This window comes from Kryptolebias marmoratus, linkage group LG16, assembly GCF_001649575.2.
Source record: "Kryptolebias marmoratus isolate JLee-2015 linkage group LG16, ASM164957v2, whole genome shotgun sequence".
Lineage (NCBI taxonomy): Eukaryota > Metazoa > Chordata > Actinopteri > Cyprinodontiformes > Rivulidae > Kryptolebias > Kryptolebias marmoratus.
This window is the reverse complement of record NC_051445.1, coordinates 13,558,106-13,581,088: the sequence shown is the minus strand read 5'-3', so window position 1 is coordinate 13,581,088 and position 22,983 is coordinate 13,558,106. Positions and strand designations below refer to the sequence as shown.

Here is a 22,983-nt window from a genome sequence, read left to right as displayed (position 1 = left end):
CTCGTTGCTGCCGCACCTCGCGTTTCACCCTCATATTTGAACAGGAAATATGCAATTTCAGCGATTTTGACTATAAAAATGCGATTTGGACCATAGAAATGTTCGAAAATTACTCATACATAAAGATCAGTGGACAAATATTAATAATCATTTTATGTTATGATTTTTTTTTTCTTGTCATGATGACAGGGGAGGCTCTGCCTCACCTGCCTCCCCTGACCGCACGTCCCTGCTGGGCATGGACCAATCTAACACCAGACGGTGCTCTTCATTGGTCTGTCTCTTATTGCCATTGTCAGATCACGTTTCCAATTCGGAGTTTTTGCCGTCGTCCATTTCCTTCAATTTCCACCAGAGATTTCCAACTGGACTGAGATCCGGACCATTTCCAGGCCGTGCCGTTGACGTCATATGTCTTTCTCAGAGGAAATTAATTTTTTTGCTTTATTGCAAAGACACATTGTCATTCCTGATAAAAAGGAAGTCATCGTCACCAAACATCCTTTTAAACTGATGGAGGAAGAAAAGATTCCAGAGTTACACTGTAGACTTCGGCGTTTATTGAGGATGTAACGACTGCTGTCTCCTCCCGGGCCTTTAGCTGACATGACACTTTCATCCAGTCACCCACCATCCATGACTGCTTCTCTTTAGCCCACTGCCCCCTTGTTCTTGTCTGTTTGGGTACAAATGATGGCTTTAGTTTAACTTTTCTGCGTGTAAATCCCATTTCTTTTAGGTTATTTCTCACACTTCGATCGCAGACTCCAGCTTCCGCTCACTTGCTTCTCGTTTGTTCTCTTGTGCGTTTTCTGTTTCCCCATCTCAACGCTTTAATGTCTGCCTCGGTCAACCACTGCGCTTCCCTTTTTTCGTTTGCACTTGGGCCAGATTTTAGACCCAGCTGGCTGGGAACAACCAAGGCCTTTTGCAACATCCTGTGATGATTGACCTTCTCGAAGAAGTTTCATAATCCTCTCCTCCGTTTCAACTGAGATCTTTGGTGTTGAAGCCGTGACTCATGTCAGTCCTCTCCTTGTGCTGCAGCTCTCTAAGGTCTGAGCTCTTCTTTTAAGTCGAGACTAAACGGCAGATTCATTCTGATGCAGGTTTTTGATATAGAATGGCAAATTAGTGAGTGATTCCATCATTTTTCTTAATGCTAGAAGGTTGGAATTTTGGAAAATAGTACTTCTGTGGCATGTCTGTAATCAGTTTTTTGGAAGAATGTCCACCAAGAGTGATGGTTCCATACTTTTTGTCAGGGGTTGTAATCCTTTGAGCTCCTATCGGACCAATAATAGTGTTCACAGTCCCCTTTGGAAGCACTCAAAACACAAGATACTGAAGCATTAATTGCTATCATCAGCTCTGTGAACACGGCGCTGCTCAGGGTTTACATTAGGAGCGAGTCTTGTTAAATGCAGGAAGCCTGAAACATGTTTGAACCTCGCCGTTTTCCTCCAGAATGGAGGTTTCAAGGAGGAGGATCCTCATCAAACACCTGGAGCCGGCGAGGCCGTTGCGCCGCTGCGCCCAGGTGGAGGCTGGTGAGTACAAACACGACTCATGTCCAAAGAGCGTACAGTTTACAGAACGTTTACTGGAGAGTTCAATATGTAAATGAAATTACTTCACTCAGAGCCACAGATCAGCGCCGCTTCCTGTTCCCAGACCCTGACGGAACAAGAGGTAAGAAACTCCGAAAAACAACACAATAATTACAGCTCAACAATGTTTAAACGGTTTGTAGGCCTCATGGTGGAGTCCTCACGTCTCTGTGCTAACGCCTCTTTATTTATTAGTATTACCAAACGGAGGAATTTCTGTTCAGCTGTTAATTTTTTTTACGTCTGTTAGTGACACTTGTAAGCACGAATTTACATTTGACTACAGTCGCCACTTGACTCAAACGAGCACAGGTGTTCTTGAAACTTCCAAACCTTTTGCACTCGGCAGATAAAAGTGGACATAGAGCAGTTCTTCAAGATTGTTAACCTCCACAAGCAGAACAAAGGTAAAACGCGAAAACGCCACGCGGCAACTGTTTCCGTAAATTCCCTTTTCTCGATCACACAGAAGATGCTCACTTGTCCTGCCATGCTAGTAGCTGCGGGCTTGTTGGTTTGTTTTTTTTGGCTTTTAAACCTAACATTTATTCTGCTTATAGCCAGAATCTCTTACACGAGGGACTTTTTAATTCACCTGGCCAGCTCCCCCGAGGCCAAGAAGAAGCCACAGTACTTACCGGAGCATCCCATTGTGTTATCGGAGGCAGTAAGTTGTGCGATTGAGTTCAGTTTTTACTGTAGATCAATTTAACTGTTCTTAAAAAACAAAAACCGGGCAGCATAGTCTTTAACGACATGTATATTTTTCGACAGAGAAACCCCGGGCAGCTGGAGCTCGGCTCGATGAGGTGGACGGGTGGAAAATACGACGTGTGAGTTTCATTTTAACGCTTAGAAACTCAGCGCGACTCCCGTCAAAACCTGTTGAAATTAGAAAGGGAAACGATCCGAATCAGGGTTTGAATGAGTTGGAGATGGATGAATTTAGTTTTTGACATTAATTTATGACTGAAGTACTTCACCAGGACTCATACGGTTACTGCACTCATGAGAACAATAAAAAAATAAAAAATAAAAAATCTACAGGTTACATAAATTTTGCTACAACACTACAAGAAAAAATCCTGGCTGAAGTTATCACAACTCTTTTTAATTCTAATGACTTCATAATTCAGACCTCTAACATAGTTTCCCAGAGATTTCTCACTTTAAAAATAATAACAATAATAATAATATTAATAATAATACTAATAATGTTCCTCCTGGCTGAATTCAGACACGTTTTTCACCTGAGAACAAACGGTGAATCTTTGACCACATTACAGTAACTGTGTGTGTGTTAGATTAACACGCACGCAGCAGATGTGTCTTACACAGTAAGGGGTGTGAATGTACAAGACTTGACGCTGCTCAGGAAAGTTCAAGTCAAGTTCAAGTCAAGAGTGAGTTTTATTTGTAATTTTATTCATACTTTTACAGCAGCTGAATATCTTGTTTGAAAGAGTCGTATTAAACTATAAAAGGAAACGGTCAGGTGTAGGACACAAACGTCCCGCTCATTTGGCTCAGACACACTTTTATTCAGCTGCTGAGCTGCAGCATCATCTGTTCGCTTCCTTGGATCATCTCTGTCGCGCAGAATAGTTAGAGATGCTTTTCAAAGTTCCCACACAAACGTTCTCAGCACGGCCTTTAGGAAGAACGGCCAGGACGCTTTCCCAAACAAGAAGTGAGTGTTTTAGGTTGTAGCTTTAAAGAAAAAGCTGTGAACCATAAAAAAAGAAAAAAGAATAACTTTATTGTGTTTTGATAAAGAGGAATTTACTAACACACTTTGTGTTTGTCTGTTTCATTTTTTACAGGGAGGCAGAAAGACTTTACTCCCAATGAGAAAATTCACACAGTCTGTTTTCTGCAAAGAGCGGTTTTGATTGTGTTGTTTGCTTGTCCTTTTGTAAGTTTAATTTAATTTAATTGAATGCATGTCTGCATACTTTAATGACACTGGACTTTTTTATTTTTGCTGTGTAAAAAAAAAACAAAAAACTATTGCATGTTTTGTAAAACTTCGCTCTAAGCAGGGAGCGCCCGTGTTTTCTCAGGAGTCGAAGTCGACCCCCAGGTCAGATAAACACTGGAGCTGACATTAGTCCAGCAGATACTGATAGGAATATAAATGACTGACATTGTTACTGTGTGTGTGTGTGTGTGTGTGTGTACTGTTTATAGATGTTTGCAATCGCAATAAAAAGATGAAAGCGCCTCAGCTGTGCAGCATCTACCACGATGTCCTCGTTCCTTTCTTATCGCCCGCTGCACGAAATCTCACCAATCACTGCATGGATTTGAATGAATTATGTTGACGGCTACAACCGATAAACCTTCCGGGTCAACCCAGTTCAAAATGGCCGCCACCGACGGCAGTTTTAGCGAACACAAAAATGGCTACAGCTCAGTCAGTTTCGCAGATGTTGAGCTAAATTCTGGTGCGGTGAGAGCTGAGGGTCCTCCCTGACACATACTTCAAGGCCAAAACATGGAGCGACTATAAACTGATTAACTTTTGGAGATGGACACCACAGCTTACTGATCTCAGCCTACACAAAAAAAAACGGCAGTAACTTTACAGAGAGTGAGCTCGAACAAGGCGTGGGAGTAGTCACCGACTGCTAACAGGTTATGCAGGATATCTCATAATTCCATGAGATTGCGCACAATGTTACTTTCTGTTATTTCTCAACAGTAAATTATCTCTGGCATGAGAGGTGGTGGGTGATACGCATTCCTTCAAGGAACACTAGCTCTTTAATTAATATGAATATAAGTCACTGCCATCTGTATTGTGTTTTAAACATGCGGTAGATGAACTAATTCCACATTTTAAATTTAAGGCTGGTCGAATGTAATCTAACCTCCCTCCAGCACTGAGTCAACTCCACAAGGCATGAATCTTTTCTTATGCATCTAAGATCAGCTCAGGCTCGGAACATTCTGGTGTTGAACTTGTGTGAATGGTCCCTTCAGGAAGGTTGAGGATGAGACTGGGAACGTTTTTTTTTTTGTTTGAGGAAATTATTACAAGTTTCATCAGAATATCAGAATATACTTTGGTGCCGTTTAGTTTTGTTCATTTTTATTTTCCAGGCTGATAATGCACACTACCACAAAGCAAAACGTGTGCAAACTGATTCAATCTATTCAAAATATCAAATCAGCAATCAGTCCTGATCTATGGTGGGATTTTGGTAAAACAAAAACAAAAAAAAGAAAACTTTTTATATGAGCTACTCTGTTAGTTAAACCTAGTTTATGACAAAAGAAAAGAATAACAGCTTTTTCTGTCCGCAGATAAATGTGAATTCATTGATTCCTTGTTTTCTGACATGATTCGCAAAGAAATCATGGAAACGAACAAAAACAAATAAAAGCCTTATAGCCAGTAATGGTGAGATCTGTGTGGGAGGGACAATGACTTGTATATAAGTCACTGGGGTGGGGGGGTCATTCAGCGGAAACCAGAGGTGACTGCACATCTGCTGCTGGGCACCTGTGTACGTGACAGAACCCCCGAGGATCTCTCAGCCAATCAGGGAACGCCTTTTCGCTTCCTGCGTCCAGTGACGTCACCGCGTTCCGTGCCGCTGGGCACAGAAGCCGAAATGAAAATCGTCCCAAACGGAGGAGAAAGGCGGCGAAAAGGGACCTCCGAAGAGCAAACACTCGGGGCTGTGTGCGACTATTACACGTTTTTTTTTTAATTAATTTAAATTATTTTTAAAGACTTTGGCTCATCTTAAAGGTAAACATGGAGGTCATTCTTCCTCCCCTTCTGTTAGAGATAAAGTGCTGTGCGCGCGCGATGTCTAATCTAATCTAATCCGGGTTTGTTTAAAAGAAAACGCATTTTTTTCAAAGACTTTCTAAGCGGAACTCCTAACAGAGACTGGCTCCTGGTTGGATTTAGGGATATGTGACTCAGTTATAGACCGGCATTTTAAAAAGCAGGTGTCTTTTTATGTTGTTTTGTTTCTGCATATATTAATGCTTTGTTCTCAGGGACGTCATGGAGCAGAAGGACGAGAAGCCGAACTGCAGCAGGTGAGAAAGTTTCTGTCCTCCTGTTTTCTTCCACTGAAACCCCAGCCACACTGGAGTTTATGTAGCTGTGTTTAATGTGGAAACCGCTGGGTGTGACAGGATGTCATGTCGACCTTTCTCCTAAATAAGGAGGGCGGAAATGCATTTTCCTCCCCCAGCATAGGCATTTTCCTCCAAATGGTTGGAGCAATAACAGGAGTTTATACAGCATTTAAGAAACTGGCAACTGTGTGTATATATTATCCCTCCAAATTACTCTAAAATCCCACTTTTTGTGCTTATAACCAAGTCAGTATACAATAAATGAATGAGTGGCCTTCTACAAGTCTGAACCTAATATCAGTTATTCTCCAGTGTCTTTATTTCAAAGCCTTAAAGGGCAGTTCAGTGTTTTATGTCCGGTTTAAGGCCCCTTCAGTTTCTGACGCACCTGTTGTTTGAGCGAGTAAAGCGCAAGGGATGCGTTAAATTTGAGATCCACCTCACCTTTGCCGTCTCCCCTCCTGTCTCAGCTCCGTTTATGTCCACAACCCGCACCTGGACGTCCTGAAGGAGGACGTTCTCTACCACTTCAATCTGGGGACGGGGACCCACAACCTGCAGGAGATGTTCGGCGACGTCAAAGTAAAAAAAAGGCTTTCCTTCCCTTTCATTTTGGTGGCGATGCGGTCAGAGGTCAAAGGTCGACGGTGTAACGCGGGAATGTCAAACCGCACAGCTGGATGCCTCGCGGGTCAAGGGTGATGCCTATTGATTTCAGTGTCTTGAGGTCAGAGGTCACGGGTGTGTTTTTTTTTTTTTTTTTTGTCTCTTAGCAAAAATCAAGTAAAAACTAACGAAATGGGTGAAATCTTCAAAAAATCTTAGGGTTGTCAAAAAAAAAAACAAAAAACAATTACTTAAATTTTGATGTTGATCCGGATCGTGACTTGGATCGCACTGTTTTTTTTAAAGGTTTGTGCTCTCCAAGTGCTTCTAGTTGTTATTATTTTATTACGATTTTTGAAAAAATTGGTATTAATCAGTCAGTTTGGCAGATATTGAGCTCAGATTTGGTGTGGCAGCAGCTGAGAGTCATTCCCAACACGTACTCTGAACTCTAGCTCACGCGCTAACAGGATGTCGCAGCTTCACATGAGATTACGTCATTTTCATCAAAGGTTTGACCAAAACGGCTACAACTCTGTCATTTTTCAATATAAGATGATCTCAGTCTAAAACTCAGGCATGAAAGGCAGCAGGCAATATGCATTCCTTCAAGGACTGCGAGGCTTTACGTCGTCCTCTGTATGGATTAATGTAAGGATTTTATCTTGTGGTTATAACAGGATAGCAGTGTCTGTACTCTAACTTTGCCTGAAATGATCCGTTTCGTGGTATGTTGTGTTGCACTCATCAGTCGCTGTGGCTGTTAAAGAAATGAAAGCGTTCTGTTGTAACGTGTGAAATAAGCGAACATGTTTCTGTGTGTGCCTCTGCTTTAGTTTGTGTGCGTCGGGGGCAGCCCCTGGAGGATGAAGTCCTTCATCCAGTACATCGCCACGGAGCTCGGGATGGAAGCCCCCAACTCGGATTATCCAAACATCTGCGCTGGGACGGATCGTTACGCCATGTACAAAGTCGGCCCCGTCCTCTCCGTCAGCGTACGTGAGAACAAACCCTTCAGCTCCGTCCTGTCTTGTTGTTTTTCCTCACGCCTCGCCTGTAACACAATCCTAACCCGCGTGTGGCGTGTCTGTGCTTGATTTTTTTTTGCAGCACGGGATGGGCATCCCGTCTATTGCCATAATGCTGCACGAGCTCATAAAGCTCCTCCATCACGCACGCTGCACGGACGTTACGGTTGTACGCATTGGGACCTCAGGGGGAATAGGTACAAGCATTTATGCACTTACCTGTTTATATCATTTATTGTTGCAGGGAAAAAAAGAAGTGAAACCCTTTGATTGTATGCACTGACAGGGAGATGGATAAGATACGAGAAAGCTGCTTCTGTTTGGAAATAACACAACAGTGTGGCTTAGTTTTACAAAGCGCCAAACATCTGGATTAACGTTCCGTGGAGAGTCACAGCCAGACAAAGGCCTCCTACCAGTTAGCAAGCACGGGGGTGGTGGCACGATGGTTTGGCCAGAAATCGGGTACTGATTTGACCACAGACTTCTCTGTTTGTCCGAGTACAAACAAACAAAATGATAAACCCGACAACAAAAGCAAATCTACAGCAGAATGTCTGTTTTTTTAAAAAAAGAGACAAAAGTCCAGACCTCTGCTTGAATAAAGTGTTGTGGCAGCAACTTAGAGGACTCAAACGGCACTGTAAAGGAGAGTGGAAGACTGATAAGGTCATATAGAGGAAAACAACTTGGAGTTATGGCCCCTAAGGGTGGTTTTAAAGGCTGTCGGGTCATATAGTTTACTTAGTTTTTCACACATTGCATCAGCGTTTAACACCAGACCAAAGGATCAAATTCCGCCTACAGTACAAGATCTAAACCACTTACAGTGACTCTAATAAGCCTTTACCTGCTAACTTTGATCTTACTCTACACACGTTTTAAAAGTGAAATAGAATAAGCCGTGTAATGTAGAAAGCTTTACCGATTTCCCAACTAAAAACTGCACTTTTCTGACACACAGCTGCCTGCCGTGTTTCAACACTAAAATAAAGATGTTTACGCTCAGGAAGTATTTTTTATTTATTTTTTATTTTTTTTCAGGACTTGAGCCCGGCACCGTCGTCATCACCAAGCAGTCGGTGGACGCCACCTTCCTGCCCAGGTTCGAGCAGGTGACGCTGGGGAAGACGGTGGTGCGCAACACCGACCTGGACCCGCGTCTGGCCGAGGAGCTGCTGCGGTGCGGCGGAGAGCTCGGCCAGTTTGAGACGGTCATCGGCAACACCATGTGCACGCTGGACTTTTACGAAGGTATGTGTGGGGGGGGGCGTCCCGGTGCGTGAAACGAGGGTCGACTCTTGACGGTGTTTCACTCACTTTATGTTGTTTCTGTCCCAAAATAAAAACGCAGGGCAAGCCCGTTTGGACGGGGCCTTCTGCTCCTACACCGAGAAGGATAAACACGACTACCTGACTAAAGCCAGGGAAGCGGGAGTCTGCAACATAGAAATGGAGTCCTCTGTGTTTGCGGCCATGTGCAAACTGAGCGGTCTGCGAGGTGAGAAGCACTCGATATTTGCTGCATTTTAAGCACCCGTAAGCAGAATGTCACTTTAACGCCGCTCCCGTCTGTCTGCGTGAAGCGGCCGTCGTCTGCGTGACGTTGCTGGATCGACTGAAGGGCGATCAGCTGAGCAGCTCTCAGGAAGTCCTTCACAGTTACCAGCTCCGTCCCCAGATGCTGGTGGGCTCCTACATCAAGAAGCAGCTGAAGGGCCAAATCGGAACCCACGGCTAAATGATGCGGTTAAAAAACATCCGTTTTCAGGCTACACTCGGGTTGACGTCTAAAAGCGCCAAAAAACATTGTCGGCTTTAAGCTGTTTTTGTTGAGATTTCATCCTTCGTGCTTTTAAAAACACATCCTGTTTTCACATTGATCAGTTTTTAGAGTACACCTTATATTTATAAACTCACGCTAGCTTAGCTGGTTCATTAGGTGGACAGCATGCACTTTTTAACTCCTCATTGTTTTGAATTTAATTGAACCGAACGTTCGGCGTAAATTAGCTGCCCAAGCTTGATAAATATATTTAATTTAAGTTTTGTTTTGTTGTGTTAAATCTTAAGTTTCTGATCCTTTAAAACTTGAGCTTTGCCTGTTGGTTAACGGTACTGCCGAAAGCGATGGTTCAGATTTCAAAAACCTTTACACAGCCTTCAGTTTTGCATGGCATGATTATTTACTGTACACACGATTCAGAGATTATTAGAAAGGGCAAATAGCAGCAGCAGCTTGCTGTAGCACTTTATAATATTACTACCAGAATAAGGGTGTCATGCAAAATCGACAGGGTTTCTACAACTGAACTCTGTTAAATATAAATTCAGAGCCATCAAAGAACTACTTACAACAGGTGAGACAATATTCGTTCATAACCACTTTAAAATATCTGAACTATCCCTTTACTTCATGTGAAGAGAATGATTTTGACTTTGATAGTTGTGTCATGATGATGGTGATTGTTACCTCACTAAAAACAAACAAAAAACTGTGAGATGTCTGAATTATTTATGGCTCAGAATGTATATTTTTAAGGTTTTTGTATCTGTTTCATTTGGAACAGTTTTTACCTTGAAAACAAATTACACTGTATGAGATATATATATATATATATATATATATATGATAAAATAAATAAATAAATGCTCATATATCGGATGGATTATTTGGTGTGTTCTTGCTCATTTCTGCCACATGAAGCTTTGATCGGCAGGTTTGTGTTGTTTTTACTCTTTTCAGCTGTTTGCTGCCACCTCGAACATTATCCAGATGTTAAGAATAAATTACACAGTTTGGCACAAAACAAATGGCAAGCTTGTATTAGGGAATGAGTTTATTTATGGGAGATTATCTCTTATGGGAGATAAGATTATGTCCTTATCATTAGTCTAATAATAAGGTGTCAAACTGAAAAATTTGGTCTAAGTTCATATTTTTTTAAAAACCTTAAACAGAACTAGGATTTCAGATGTAACACATCATAGTCATGCCTTTTCCCAAGACATACACACAGTTTAGAATAAACATATAAATTAAAGGGGGGGCAAACAAGCTGATCCGAGTCCAGAGCTCCGGTGGCGGGCGATACGCATCCCTCCAACAGATCCCTTTGGTCTCGTGTGTGTGGGCGTGGCGGGCTGCGATCAGACAGGTGGATGCTGCTGCTGCGGGCGCGCTCCCGTGTGTGTGTGCGCGGGCGCTCCCTCCTCCTCTTCCTCCTCCTCCTATCAGCCTGCCGTCCGGTCCTTGCCCCGGTCTGTTCGCTGACTCAGTGCCTTAAAGCAGCACCAGAACAGAACCGAACCGCAGCACCGGCCAGAACCGAACCCACAGCATCCTCTGCGGAGAGAACCCACCAGCCATGGCCAAAACAGCGACCGGTAAGCACTCGGATGGATGGATGGATGGATGGATGGATGGATGGATGGATGGATGGATGGATGGATGGATGGATGGATGGATGGACCTGTCGGCCCGGTGTAGCTCACCTGCTTGGTCCCAGATCTCTCTTGTTTCCTTCCTGCTGAGTAAAATAATCTCCGCAGAGTCTGAAAATCAAAGACAGAAAAAGGGCCGCGGGTTCAGCATCTTCGCCTATTTTCTTTTCTTTTTTAAATCTATTATTATTATTATCAAACGTCGCCTTAATGGCTCTTGTTCAGTGTCATTAGATCATTTCATTTTTTAAAGATGATTTTCAAAGCCTGCCTCCTCATCCTCCCGCGGAGGACATGCAGCACACTGCAGACGGACCCCGCCCAAGACGCTGGGCTGTTGCCGACACGAATCCTCCCAGCGCTTCGTTCCTCTCAGTACGTGACTTAGTTAGGATCTAAACCGGTTCCACATTTATTTAACCCGGTTTATCCCTCTTTTCTCCCACCCCCCACTGAAACACGGTTGTCCCTTTTATCCAGCTTTGTCCCCCCCCCCGCTTCAGGGTGCATCTCCATCTGTGGCATGCCTTGTAATTGATCTTGAAATTTAAAAAAAAGTCAAAAATCCAGACATATTCAACTGGAAACATTATATATTAGCACTTAAAGACTAACATCAGTAACAAATTAGATTATGTGTATCACCCTGCTGAAGTTAGCAGGCCAGCTATTTAGCATATTTGTTTTTGTGGGTGTGTTTACATACCTTTAAATGTCTTATTTTTTAATTAAAAAGCATTATATTTGGTAGTTTTATCACCATGCGGTGCTGACTGGCTTCCGTACGTGCTGAGAGGGGTGACATGTGTACAACAAGGTGCATGGAGGCAGGCCAGCCCTGCAGCACAGAGGCCTTTCTTTCTTTCTTTCTTTCTTTCTTTTTAAATTTATTTATTTTACACACTTTGCAACAGAAGGCTCTGACAATCTGCAATCCTCTCCGATGAGCCAGGCAGGCTCCTGGTCAGAAATCTGAAGGGCCACATCACCGATCGGCTGTTTCTTACAACACAATGGGTACCGATAGTGCAGGCATGCAGAGGGCTTCTTGAACTTACCCGCAGGACAAAGAAACCTGCAGGCTCCGTCTGTTAGATTTGCTCTCACCTCTCAGTGGACGAACCCTATATAGCTCCTCCATCAGCATGCACTGTCAATAAATAATGAAGCGCCACCGCACATTTTAATCCATTTCACTTGAAATGGATCCCGGATGCAAAAAGAAATCAGATGGTTCCAAAGTATCCAAAGTACATGAAATAGTTTTTATATATCAATATCTGACTTCAAAGGCATGTTTTTTTTCATGTGTGTTCGTTTATCTGTCGTTTTAGCAAAAAATATCTCCTGAACCGCTCCACGGATTTGAATGAATCTTTTCAGAAAGTAATCACTGGGTGTACATCTACAGCTGATTGACGTTTGGAGCCATGAATGTTCAAGATGTCCGCCGCAGCAAAGCAGGAAAAATGGCTGGAACTCGGTCGATTCTCCAGATTCTGTCTGGGTTAAAATCGGGTGTGGTTGTCGCTGAGCATCACCCCCAACTCATGCTTCAAGAGCTAAATGACCGCGCAAGACCTACTCTTAAAATGTCGTCAGTAACTATCCAAGTCAGCGCTGTCTGTTAGCGAAATACCTCTTGGGCCGCCGTGTGGATTTTACTGAATTTCACAGGAAGTAATGGCTGGATGCGCCACTCTAACTGATTCATATCTGGAGTCAGCCCGATTCAAGATGGCCATCACAGCTATACATCGACATTAGCCAACGCACAAATGACGACAGCTTTGTCAGAATTACAGACGCTGAGCTAATGTTTGATGCGGCAGTAGCTGAGAGTGACCCTCTAACTTATCGCAGCACGGATCATTCGCAAGGTTTGATCAAATTGGCTGCACCTTCCTTCGAGGAATGATTAGGCCTTTAGTTTGGCTAAGTCGCGACCTCAGCTGGGTCTTATTTTTGCCTGACCGATTCTTTTTGTTTGTCTCCGAAAGCAAGAGAGGCCGTTCACCTCACCCCAGTGCTGATGTACCGTTATGTCCCAACAGCGTACAAAGAGAAGATGAAGGAGCTGTCCGTCCTCTCTCTCATCTGCTCCTGCTTTTACCCCGAGTCTCGCAAGAAGCTCGCCTGCGAGTTTGAAGGTATGCGTTGATTTTCTGCTTCGCCGAAACACATCGTCCCCACACGACTGTTTTCTCTGCCCTGCAGACGGAGGCATTAATATTTATTAACCTGATGCGTTTGACGCGCAGATTGAGAGTTGGTGGCGTTGTCATGGTAGCTGTGTGATTTACAGACATGGAGGTGAAGCCTATAGACAAGCGAGCCTCGGGGCAGGCCTTCGAGGTGATTCTCAAGCCCTTGTCTCCGGTGTCGGACGTAGCCCACAGCCTCCCCTCGCCCCCAAAGAGGGACATCTCCTTGGAGGACATTGAGAAGAAACTGGAGGCTGCTGAAGAGAGGAGAAGGGTATTTTCCTTTCTGTCAAATGACTTTGGCTGTTTGAAATGGAGACTGTTTAAAACGATTTAACTGGATGGGATTGTTTTTTTGTTTTTGTTTTTTTTGGTTGCATGTTTAGTACCAGGAGGCCCAGGTGCTGAAGGTTCTGGCAGAGAAGCGGGAGCACGAGCGGGACGTGTTGCTAAAGGCCATGGAGGAGAACAGCAACTTCAGCAAGATGGCTGAGGAGAAGCTCCAGATGAAGATGGAGCAGATCAGGGAGAACCGCAAAGCCCACCTGGCGGCCATGATGGAGCGCCTACAGGAGAAGGTGAGACCTCCAGAGGCATCTGATCAAACTGCACGACTAGCTGTCCTGGTACTCAGTCATGCTCAACGTGTGTCTTCTTTGTTTTTGTTTTTTTTTTTCAGGAGAGGCATGCCATGGAAGTGCGCAAGAACAAAGAGCTGAAGGAAGAGTTGCTAGCATGAGCCTCACACAAACCCTGACCTCTGTCCGTCCATCTACCCTCGAACCTGCCCTCAGCCCCCAACAGACAGTTGACCCTGAAGGCCGAGAGGCTCAAAGATCTCACCTTTACATCACTGCACATCTTATCACAACAGAGTGTTCACAACTATCAGTAGTAGTGATACAAACATCAGTAACACCCTTTTGTTGTTGATTTTAGAGAGAGCTTAAGCATTTGACTCTTAATTTGTAAATTATTCTTTTCTATCTATCTATCTATCTATCTATCTATCTATCTATCTATCTATCTATCTATCTATCTATCTATCTATCTATCTATCTATCTATCTATCTATCTATCTATCTATCTATCTATCTATCTATCTATCTATCTATCTATCTATCTATAATCAAGCTAGCTAGCTTATATATCTATCATAGCCATCTTACGTAGCTATCAGCTAGCTAGCTAGACAGATAGATAGCTTGCAAACAGTAGCTAGCTAGCTTAACCTAGCTAGAGCTAGCTACTGTTTGACTGATTTATTGTTACATTGATTTAACAGTCTATTTATGTCAAGTATTGTACATGCAAACTCGGTACTGTCCTGCACTGTACAATTTTAAACATTTTATTTGTCTTTTAACTATTGTTTTAGTTCAGTTTGGCTCCACAGCTTTTTTTTTTTTTAAATCTATTAATTTATTTTGTGAAAGGCCTCTGTCTTGTGAGTTGGTGGTTAATGAACGTTTGTGGCGTAACTTCCTGAAAGATGTCATGACGACAATGTTTTTCTGTGTGTGTGTGTGTGTTTTGTGACGAGTGACGCTTGGTGTACTGAACGCTACAAACTCTGCGAGATCCTGGGGGGGGAGGCGTCTTCATCTCCCCGCACCTACTCATCCTCAACACGCACGCTAGGGAAACGTAACATTAGGCCCAAAAGCCACAGATTCAGAAAGCGTCCACTTCCCCTGACGTGAGCTTGATAACGGACTGTATAGGTGCTTTATTGTTATTAAGAATGTCTTTGCTTAAAGGGAGCAACTGTTTATATACACTTGCATATTCCACCCGACAGCACCATTTTTTTCAGTGAATCCTTTGCCAAATAAATAGCTCTGCTGAGAACACAGTATTTAGGAATGAATCGTACAAACGAATGAATGTCACGACACCGTACTGGTATCATGCACAGTGTCTTGGACCGTGGAATGTGCCGTCGCTCCCATCTTGGTATTGATAGTGTGAAAAATCCCGTATGTCTGTGTGGGTGTCCGAATGACAGATTTACCTTTAGGTAGCAACTTCTCTCTTTAGGATTTTAGGTAGAAAACGAATGCAGGACGCTTTACATCGAGCAAACAGAATACATTAGTCTCTTTTTCTTTCTTTCCTAATTCAGTATACCACTGATATCTGCCTGCATAACTCTGCTGCTTGTGTTTCTCCCTTCGATAAGTTTCTGTGAAAGCTTTGCTAAATAAAAATTTGGGGTTCTGTAAACATGGCATGCTGCATCCAAAACGTTTCTGTATCAAAACACAAGGGGGACTGTAAACTGCCAAATAAAAGAACCAGTTATCTACACATCCTGAGAATTAAAGTCTTTAGCACCTCATTAATCGTGATCTGTTCCAGCCTAAATGTTTCATTGCAAACACTTCCAATGGATGCTCTCTCTCTTTTTTTTTTTTTTTTTTTTGGTAAGGCTGTTGTTCTACCAGCAGGGGGCAGTGTCAGATTTATTTGGAAGACAGAAATCAAGGTAAGAGCAGAACCTGTGAAGGCCACTAGTTTAAAAAAAAAAAATTACAAGTTTATAAAATAGGCACTGAAACACTGGCTGTGAACTTCCTTTTACCTTACCTAAGTTCTGAGAATAATAATTGTGACGAGGTTCATTTAACACCTCCAGTCAATGAATTAAAGAGTCAATCACTGCCCCACCTGGAAGCAGAAGCAGATTCATTAAAGGCAATTAAAACAATTAAAGGAATGCATATCACCCGCCACCTTTCATGCCAGAGTTAAACGACAGAGTTAAAGCCAGTCAAATCTTGAAAATAAAGTTGACACAGTCACACGCAATATTGCAACATTTTGCCTAATTTGTTAGCACCTTGGAGTATGTATTAGGAAAAACTCTCGACTACTAGCAGACCAAATTTTAGTTTATTATCTGTAAAACCAACTGTTTTTCATTCACTAAACCCCAATTAGCCATGACGGCCATCTGGAATCGGGTGGACTGCAAAAGTTAACCAGTGATCAACACCCATTCGGCGGATCATGAGATATTTTGTTAACATAACAGACAAACCCAGAGGCAGTTACATTATCGCTCGCCGCCCCCAGTTATCTGGCTCTGAACGGCTGGACCAGGAACCTGTTCGTTGGAACAGAGCGGTGATTTACGGGTCCAGCTGTTCCTCGTGTTGCTGACACTTGACGACCGTTTTCCTCCAATGTCCTCATCCTGTTCACACTATTGTCTCCGTTTCAGACCAACCCAGGCCAGTGAGGTCAGGGCAACATTGTAAAGGATTTCCTCTGGCTCTTAATGATTTCCTGGGTATTCATAGGGGCAACAATGCACTTGGATTGGGTTACTTAACCTGGCACACTGTAAAGGAACTCAATAACTGGGGACTTATTAGCTCTTGATTAACTTCCATTGGACTGCAACAAAGATGCACCTGCAGGTTAAATGTCATTTGAGACCAAATATAGTTTTTAATCAGCTGGATAAATCTCTGCTGATTGTACATTTGAAATCCGTAGCATTCAGAGGAGAGAATGAAACAGCGAACACTCGTTTTTACCCATCTTTTAAACACTTTAGACTCGATTTATTGGTACAAAAATATTACAAATAGATACAGAGATGCAAACTTCCAGGTCTCAAGTAGTTAGTTCTCCAACTGTGGCGCGTTGTTCCGACATCACAAGAAAAAAAACAACAAAAAACAACAACTCTACACACATTTCAATGCAGAAATCTTTGCTAAACATGATACATTTCAGTATGTCATCTATGGAGTCTAAACTGTACTTACAGTGAATGTATTCATGGCCCATTCATGTCATTTTGTAGGTCCTCAACCTGGAGGCAGTGCAGGCTACCAAAATTAGTCAACAACTCAGTAAATGTCATAACAAAATCATTTCAAATTCTGTCTTTTTTTAAGTAAATGTCATACAGGGAGGCTCTTACTACCTCCTGCAACTTTTCCCACTTGTTTCTAAAAAAAATTAAAATAAAAATCACTTTGTTTCACTCCTCTGTGGTTTATCTCTAAGAAAACATCTGCTGTCCTGGCTGCGTCTGCCTGTGATGGGGTGGGCACAGCTCAGCTGTTGCCTTCAGTCCATGGTTAGCGTCAGAAGGCCCCGATCTCCATGCCCCAGGGCCTGTAAGGCTTCGTCACGGCGGAGGAGGGACTCGCTGCGCTCAAGGCCGAGGGGGAGACGAGAGGGAAGGCGCCAAAGGAGAGGGGGAAGGCCGAAAGCGAGGACAGGGACGGGATGAGCGGCGCCGAAAGCTTAGAGGATGGCACGGGCAGGCTGAGGGCTCGCGAGCCGTTAGGGGGCACCTTCAGGGACTCTGTTGGGGTCAGGATGCTAAGTCTGGACGTCCCAGACGCCTCGGTGGAGGGGGAGGATGTGGAAGGCGAGGGGGAGGAGGAGGAGGAGGAGGAGGTCGGGCTGCTGTTGGCTCTGGGTGCGGGCGTCCTGCCCTGGGGGTGCTGTAGAAGGAGCTGGTGTGGGAGGTGGGCAGGGGGAGTCCCGTAGGCAGAGCCCCAGGCTAAATGTTCCAGCCCCGTGTGCACGTCCCTCTGGGAGGCGTAGCTGCTGAGGTGGGACACCAAGCGCACCCTCAGGGACTCCGTGCTGTCCCGGCCCTCGACGATGCTCAGGTAGCGAGCCGTTTCCGCCAGGCACTCCCTGAAACCCAAGCTGCGGTAATCCTTAGCGAGAGCGTGAGCCTCGAAGTAACCTGTCGGGAAGGAAAACAGCCGGTTTAAATGAGCTCTCCGGTTAGAGCACAGCTCGTTGCATTAACGTTGCAAGACAAAACCTATTCACCTTTTCCACCGGAAGCATGGAGCATCTTTAAGTGGTCCACTGTCATCTGCAAAATTTCTGCTTTTTCCAATTTAGCTGATCCCTGTGGAGAGATGGCAAAATATAGTGTCACTCGATATTACTCCCATTCTGCAACGACCTGAATCAACACACACACAGTACCTGTTTCTCAAAAGTACTTGGCACCAATCTCCTCAGTTCAGACAGACTGTTATTGATCCGGTCACGTCTCCTTTTCTCAATGATCTGTTAAGCAAATATCAACATAAATAAAACATTTATAGATATGTGTGACCCAAAAGAAGAAAAGTACAATTTTAAAATGAAGATCACAAGTTCACACACCCCTCTGCGCCTTTTTCTGGCCTGAACCTGTGTGGTTGTGGTGGGTGACATCGATCCATGGGAGTCAAGTTGACTGAAAGTTAAAAAGTTGTAGATTTTTAGAACAAATAAATAATAATAATTTTAAAATGACAGCATTTTGAGCTTCAGTAACAGTGAATTACAAATTGACAAAATATGCCTAAAGGTTATAACAAGAAATATCAAAGCAAAAAAAAGTCACAAAGTCGAAAGTAGGTTTACCCAAAAACCAAAAATATGAAGTTATCATACCCATTTTCGTCGCCACTGTCCTTCTCTACCTCCACGTTATCGTCCAGGTCGCTGTCAGACGAGCTGTAGTTGTTGCTTCGCTTCATTCTGCCTCCAAACCTTCAGTAACGAAGAAACTAAAGTGTCACAGAAACTTCCCACAGAGGACTGCCAGCAGCAGCGGCTCTGAGCGACACTTTAAAACCAGCCTTTCAGCTTCTCCACACTGAGAGGGAGGGGGCGGGGCGTCCGCTTCGGTGTGGGCGGGACTTGTGAATGGTTAGCCAGTTAGAATTAAGCTAGCGTTTGAGTGACACGTGAGTAGAACGTTATCAACGAAAAAGCCAGGGTGGGGGTTAAGTGAAATGAAACTTCTAATTAAGGTACGTTGTTAAATCTTAAGGGATAGAAACACGTCATATGCATTTAAAATTCCACTTTTGGGGGTAGTTTATTTTGTGGACTGATTGTCAAGCCTTGCAGTTTCCGGTGTTATGCTGCGTTCCATTAACCTCGTAATTCCGATCTCCCATTTGGGAATGACGTTTCATTTCAGCTGCACCTAGAAAAAAAAAGAAGTTTAATTTGTCCATAGTTGTGCCAGCATTAACATCCTTAAATTGTGTATTTCTTTATGTTCTGTGCATTTAAAAAGTGAAGGAACATGCTTTCTAAAAAATATAAAGTGACAGAAGCGGGGAAAAAAAGTTTATTACTGAAGCTATCGCCACTTTGTTGTGCAGAGCAGCCATTTTGGATTTTAAAGATGGCCGACTTCGGAGGCCGTTCCAGATGGATTTTCCGACTCGAAGCTCGGAACTTTCGATTTTCATGAACAAATAAAAACAGACAGTGAACCCCTGAGCTGTCAGCTGTGTTGTCAAACAACTCTGCTAATCAATATGGAAGCTTCACAGCTTTGCCCTGTTTTCCCCATTAAACTCCCAGTCCTCCCACTGCAAACAGGTCAACTGGTGCAGGCAGATTTTCTAAATAATAATGATTCCCCCCCATCTTCTTTACAGTGAGGACAAGAAACCAAAATATAAAAGCTCAAGCTGCAAAACATTTCAAGTTAATCCATACAAAAATAACAGAGACAGACTGTTTAGGGTGGGATAATCATGCATTTGGCTCAAAGTGCAAACTTTGGCTAATTTTTCACTTAAGAAATTGTATTAAATTGAAATGTAATAATATTAATCAAACTTTCAAATACATAACAATTATAATCATTCAGATAATTACTACAAGCAGCAATGACTTGGAAATGAAGGATTTGTTTAGGCAGAAAACCATCTTCTGTAGGATTATTTACATTGTATTTTATATGAAAATACACAGAGAATGCACTACATTCATGAAAAATGTTTTTTTTTTATTGACATTTATGCTATAAATCAAAGCAGACGTGTGTTGTTTTTTACTGTTTAGGCATCATTGATAACACCAGAGATGCAATAAATCTTTATTTACTTTCATATTTTTTAGTTTAATGTCTGTTGTTGTTAGTTCTTGCTTAGACAACAATATTGCCGATACAAATGTTATTACACCACATCTCAGACAAATAAATATTACTTGTTATACTGCTTTTTAACGACATTTGTATCACCTTTACCCTGACAGCATGCCTTCAGTGTGTTTATTCACTTGTTTTTGTTTGCTTTTGATTTGTATTTATTTAAATAAACTATTTCCTCTCTGTTTTTTCCTCCCCCTCAGACATATGACATTCTGGGAAATCACTCGATGTTTGGATCTAGTTTCGGCTCTGACCCCCTGACGTGTCTGTTAATGCCATCAGGGGAAACTGAACCAGAGCCCCACCCGCCCCCACCCCCTCCGCCTGGTCTCTCCGACCGCTATACCTTGTTGAGGCGCAGCTGTTTCTGCTCCGTCAGGTCAGTTGTTAACTCAACGTGCGTGGACGAGTGCGGGTGAGAGTTTGATTCCCCGCAGCTGTTGCTCCGGGTGCGCTCCAGCACTTTCTGTTCCCAGGACGTCTCAGCGGTGGCAGGTATATGTGGTTTAAGGAGCCCCGCCACAGTTAATCAGATAGAAATAGCCGTTGATTCTTTTTAAAACGCTGAGCTAAAATTGGGTGTGGCAGTAGCTGAGAGTCATCCTCAACACATACTCCGAGTCCTAACGGATCATGTGAGAGCTCACAACATTTCACCACACATGGCCTCTTCATGACTGCTTGGGCATAAATGCTAATCTGATGTTTTTGTGCCACTTGGTCCACATTTACAGGCCTAATTACTCAGACACTTGCACCAGCCTATGGGTCCTCCACACCAGCGTTGGCTTCCCGATTGTTATTATGACTCGTTTCCATAAAACCCTCACCAAAACATTCCCTCCGTGCCCGTCTGCCCTGTGATGTGGGCGCAGCGCGAGCTCTGCCTCCGCCCGACTGTGTTCTGCTCGGGCTCATTCACGTCCGGCTGCCCCATTTCTCCATAGATTTATCTTTAAATTGGACAACTCCAGCGGCGTGCCAGCCCGGCCGGCGACCACTGGCGCGGCCGTCGGCACCAATCTCAAGAAGCCGGCCTCGAACCGTGTGCCAGGAAGCTAAAAAGGTATAAGCAGGCATTTGTTTCGAACTGGCGTGTGCCCAGCTGCCTTCCTCAATCTTCCCTCAGGTTTCCCCGGGTGACTCTTTGTGTGCGAGAGTGTGTCCTGAGTATGCGCCGCTGTGTTTACGTGTGCGTGTGTGCGCGCGTGCACGTGTGTGTGTGTGACTCAGGGTGTGTTTAGGAGGTGCTGTTTCCCACAGCCCTGATCTAATTCCGTGGTAACTCAATCTCCGTGTGAGCGCTTCCCGGCGAGTGTTCTCCCACCCGTCGACGGTCTCTCCCCCGGCTGGCTGACTGGCTGACGGGGGGGGGAGTGTGTCTGACAGAGGCTCATTCCCTCCCGCTCCCCCCTCCCACCTCCGTCCCACATCAGGATTGATTTACTATGTCAACCGTTGTGGCTGTCGGCGGCGGCGGCGCTCACAGCCGTGCCTGCATCCTGCGTGCACACCATCCCGACATCTTATAGCTGCCACTCAACAACTGCTGCTGTGAAGTTTGCGTTTGTGTGTGTGTGCTTGTGTGTGTGAGGGGTCATCAGAAAGCCATCTGAGTTTGTGAGGTAACTTCCTCGTCCGTGTTTTATTCAACCAGACTCGAGGAAGAGCTCGAGCTTTGCTGCATTAAATTATGCAAGGCAGAGGTAATGCCACCCATGCTGGTTTAAGGAGAAAAGGAAAAAAAAAACATTCTGACTCGGGGAAACGTTTCCCAGACAGCTTCCATACAACAATGTTATCCTATGGCCCACAGCTTCCTGTCTGTCCCCCTCTCGCTTCAGTCAGCACCCAGGCGCTATATTGGGCAGGGACCGGACCGGGCCTGAGACCCATTCCCACTGTTTGACCAGAACACACCCGCCTTGCTCATTCTTTACTTTCCTGCCTTTGTTGGCACCGATTCTATTTGTGCTTTCTGGATAGGTAAAGCCAAGAAGGATATGTTGACTTCCTCGTTTCTTTTGTTAAGCGGAGGTTTTGTTTTCTTTTTTTTTTTCTTCCTAAGACCAACTCCTCGGGTCGTAACACCGACACCAGCGTCTCAGTGTCAGTGGTGGGAGTTCGTTACACCCCCCCCCCCCCCACACACACACACACACGAAATAAAAAATTAAAGCTCCGCCGATCTTCTTGTTTCATGGGGGTTTCGCCAGCGCTCGGCCTATAGCACCACTTAACTTGTGCCAGTTCACAATAGCGGGAAGGCAGATCACAAGACCGGTCCCTAAATAAGCGCCACAGGAGACGGCACGTGATGTCCTCACGAGAAAAGCGAGCTCGCTTTTTAAGGCCACACATTGTGTAGCTACAGGAAGAACATTGTTTGCATATCAATGGTGTGTATGTGTGTGTGTACAAAGTTGGTGAGGCTTGTGGCCTCTAATTGAAACATATCTGTTGGGTTAATGCTGACTAAAATGAGAGACACTGGCTGTGTGAGTTAATGATAATGACTTCTTTTCTGTATGTGTGGTCCAGGAAAAACAGAGTCAAGAGAAGCAGTCTGACAAAAAAAAGAGGATTTTTTTTTTTTTTTGGTGGTATGACTGTTGTTTTATTTGTTTAATGCAAACTGGAATAAAATCCATATGGGAATTATTGAGGAAGTAAATAAAGAGAAATGGGCCAAATATTTTTGCGCTATAAGTTTAAAGAAAGAAAAAAAAAAGCAAAGCAAAGCTTTTTTTTTCTTCTTCTTTTTAAGTGCCAGCTCCTTTCCCAGTGGATGCTCAGTGCCAGCTGTCTGCTCTGCAGTAAAGTACTGCTTTCCCAAGCTCTGACCTGTGGGAAAATCTGTTGTGGCCAGTAATTGATTCCGCCCTGCCAGCCCCATTACTTTCCACTGCAGTCAAACTGCCAGTGATCTGCAGAAAGCCTGTTAGCACAGCCCCTTTTACTCTTTCTCTTTGTCTGCCGTACGTACACAAACATGCATCCGAATCCCAGCAAGCCCCGCTGTTAGTTCCAGCATTATTTTCAACGCTTTCTGCATGTTT

At 43.9% G+C, this 22,983-nt stretch overlaps 4 protein-coding genes across 4 annotated transcripts in view; 3 read left to right on the top strand and 1 right to left on the bottom strand.

The window, feature by feature from the left end:
• The window catches only part of gra (granulito), a 13,808-nt gene extending 10,122 nt beyond the window's left edge, over positions 1 to 3,686 (top strand). The window contains exons 2-7 of the mRNA XM_017426584.3: positions 1,468 to 1,550; positions 1,643 to 1,692; positions 1,960 to 2,017; positions 2,171 to 2,277; positions 2,385 to 2,443; positions 3,434 to 3,686. Coding sequence (XP_017282073.1) covers positions 1,469 to 1,550; positions 1,643 to 1,692; positions 1,960 to 2,017; positions 2,171 to 2,277; positions 2,385 to 2,443; positions 3,434 to 3,461 — 384 coding nt within the window. The 5' untranslated portion in view covers position 1,468 and the 3' untranslated portion in view covers positions 3,462 to 3,686. The remainder of the gene's footprint in view (positions 1 to 1,467; positions 1,551 to 1,642; positions 1,693 to 1,959; positions 2,018 to 2,170; positions 2,278 to 2,384; positions 2,444 to 3,433) is intronic.
• A 1,523-nt stretch (positions 3,687 to 5,209) lies between these two features.
• Positions 5,210 to 10,001, top strand: upp1 (uridine phosphorylase 1). Its single transcript, XM_017426596.3, has 8 exons — positions 5,210 to 5,370; positions 5,628 to 5,669; positions 6,182 to 6,293; positions 7,154 to 7,312; positions 7,428 to 7,542; positions 8,390 to 8,599; positions 8,700 to 8,846; positions 8,932 to 10,001. Exons 2-8 carry the CDS (start codon positions 5,635 to 5,637, stop codon positions 9,084 to 9,086), a joined length of 933 nt encoding a protein of 310 aa, XP_017282085.1. The 5' UTR covers positions 5,210 to 5,370; positions 5,628 to 5,634; the 3' UTR covers positions 9,087 to 10,001.
• A 497-nt stretch (positions 10,002 to 10,498) lies between these two features.
• stmn2a (stathmin 2a) lies at positions 10,499 to 15,303 on the top strand. The gene is made up of 5 exons (XM_017426598.3): positions 10,499 to 10,732; positions 12,844 to 12,939; positions 13,095 to 13,267; positions 13,380 to 13,571; positions 13,673 to 15,303. Exons 1-5 carry the CDS (start codon positions 10,714 to 10,716, stop codon positions 13,730 to 13,732), a joined length of 540 nt encoding a protein of 179 aa, XP_017282087.1. The 5' UTR covers positions 10,499 to 10,713; the 3' UTR covers positions 13,733 to 15,303.
• Positions 15,304 to 16,531: 1,228 nt separating this feature from the next.
• On the bottom strand, positions 16,532 to 18,961 carry LOC108241929 (hairy/enhancer-of-split related with YRPW motif protein 1-like). Its single transcript, XM_017426423.3, has 5 exons — positions 18,421 to 18,961; positions 18,148 to 18,220; positions 17,965 to 18,048; positions 17,803 to 17,884; positions 16,532 to 17,713 (listed from the first exon to the last, which is right to left on the bottom strand). The coding sequence occupies exons 1-5, from the start codon at positions 18,504 to 18,506 to the stop codon at positions 17,097 to 17,099; spliced, it is 942 nt and encodes a 313-aa protein (XP_017281912.1). The 5' UTR covers positions 18,507 to 18,961; the 3' UTR covers positions 16,532 to 17,096.
• Between the last annotated feature and the right edge of the window lie 4,022 nt (positions 18,962 to 22,983).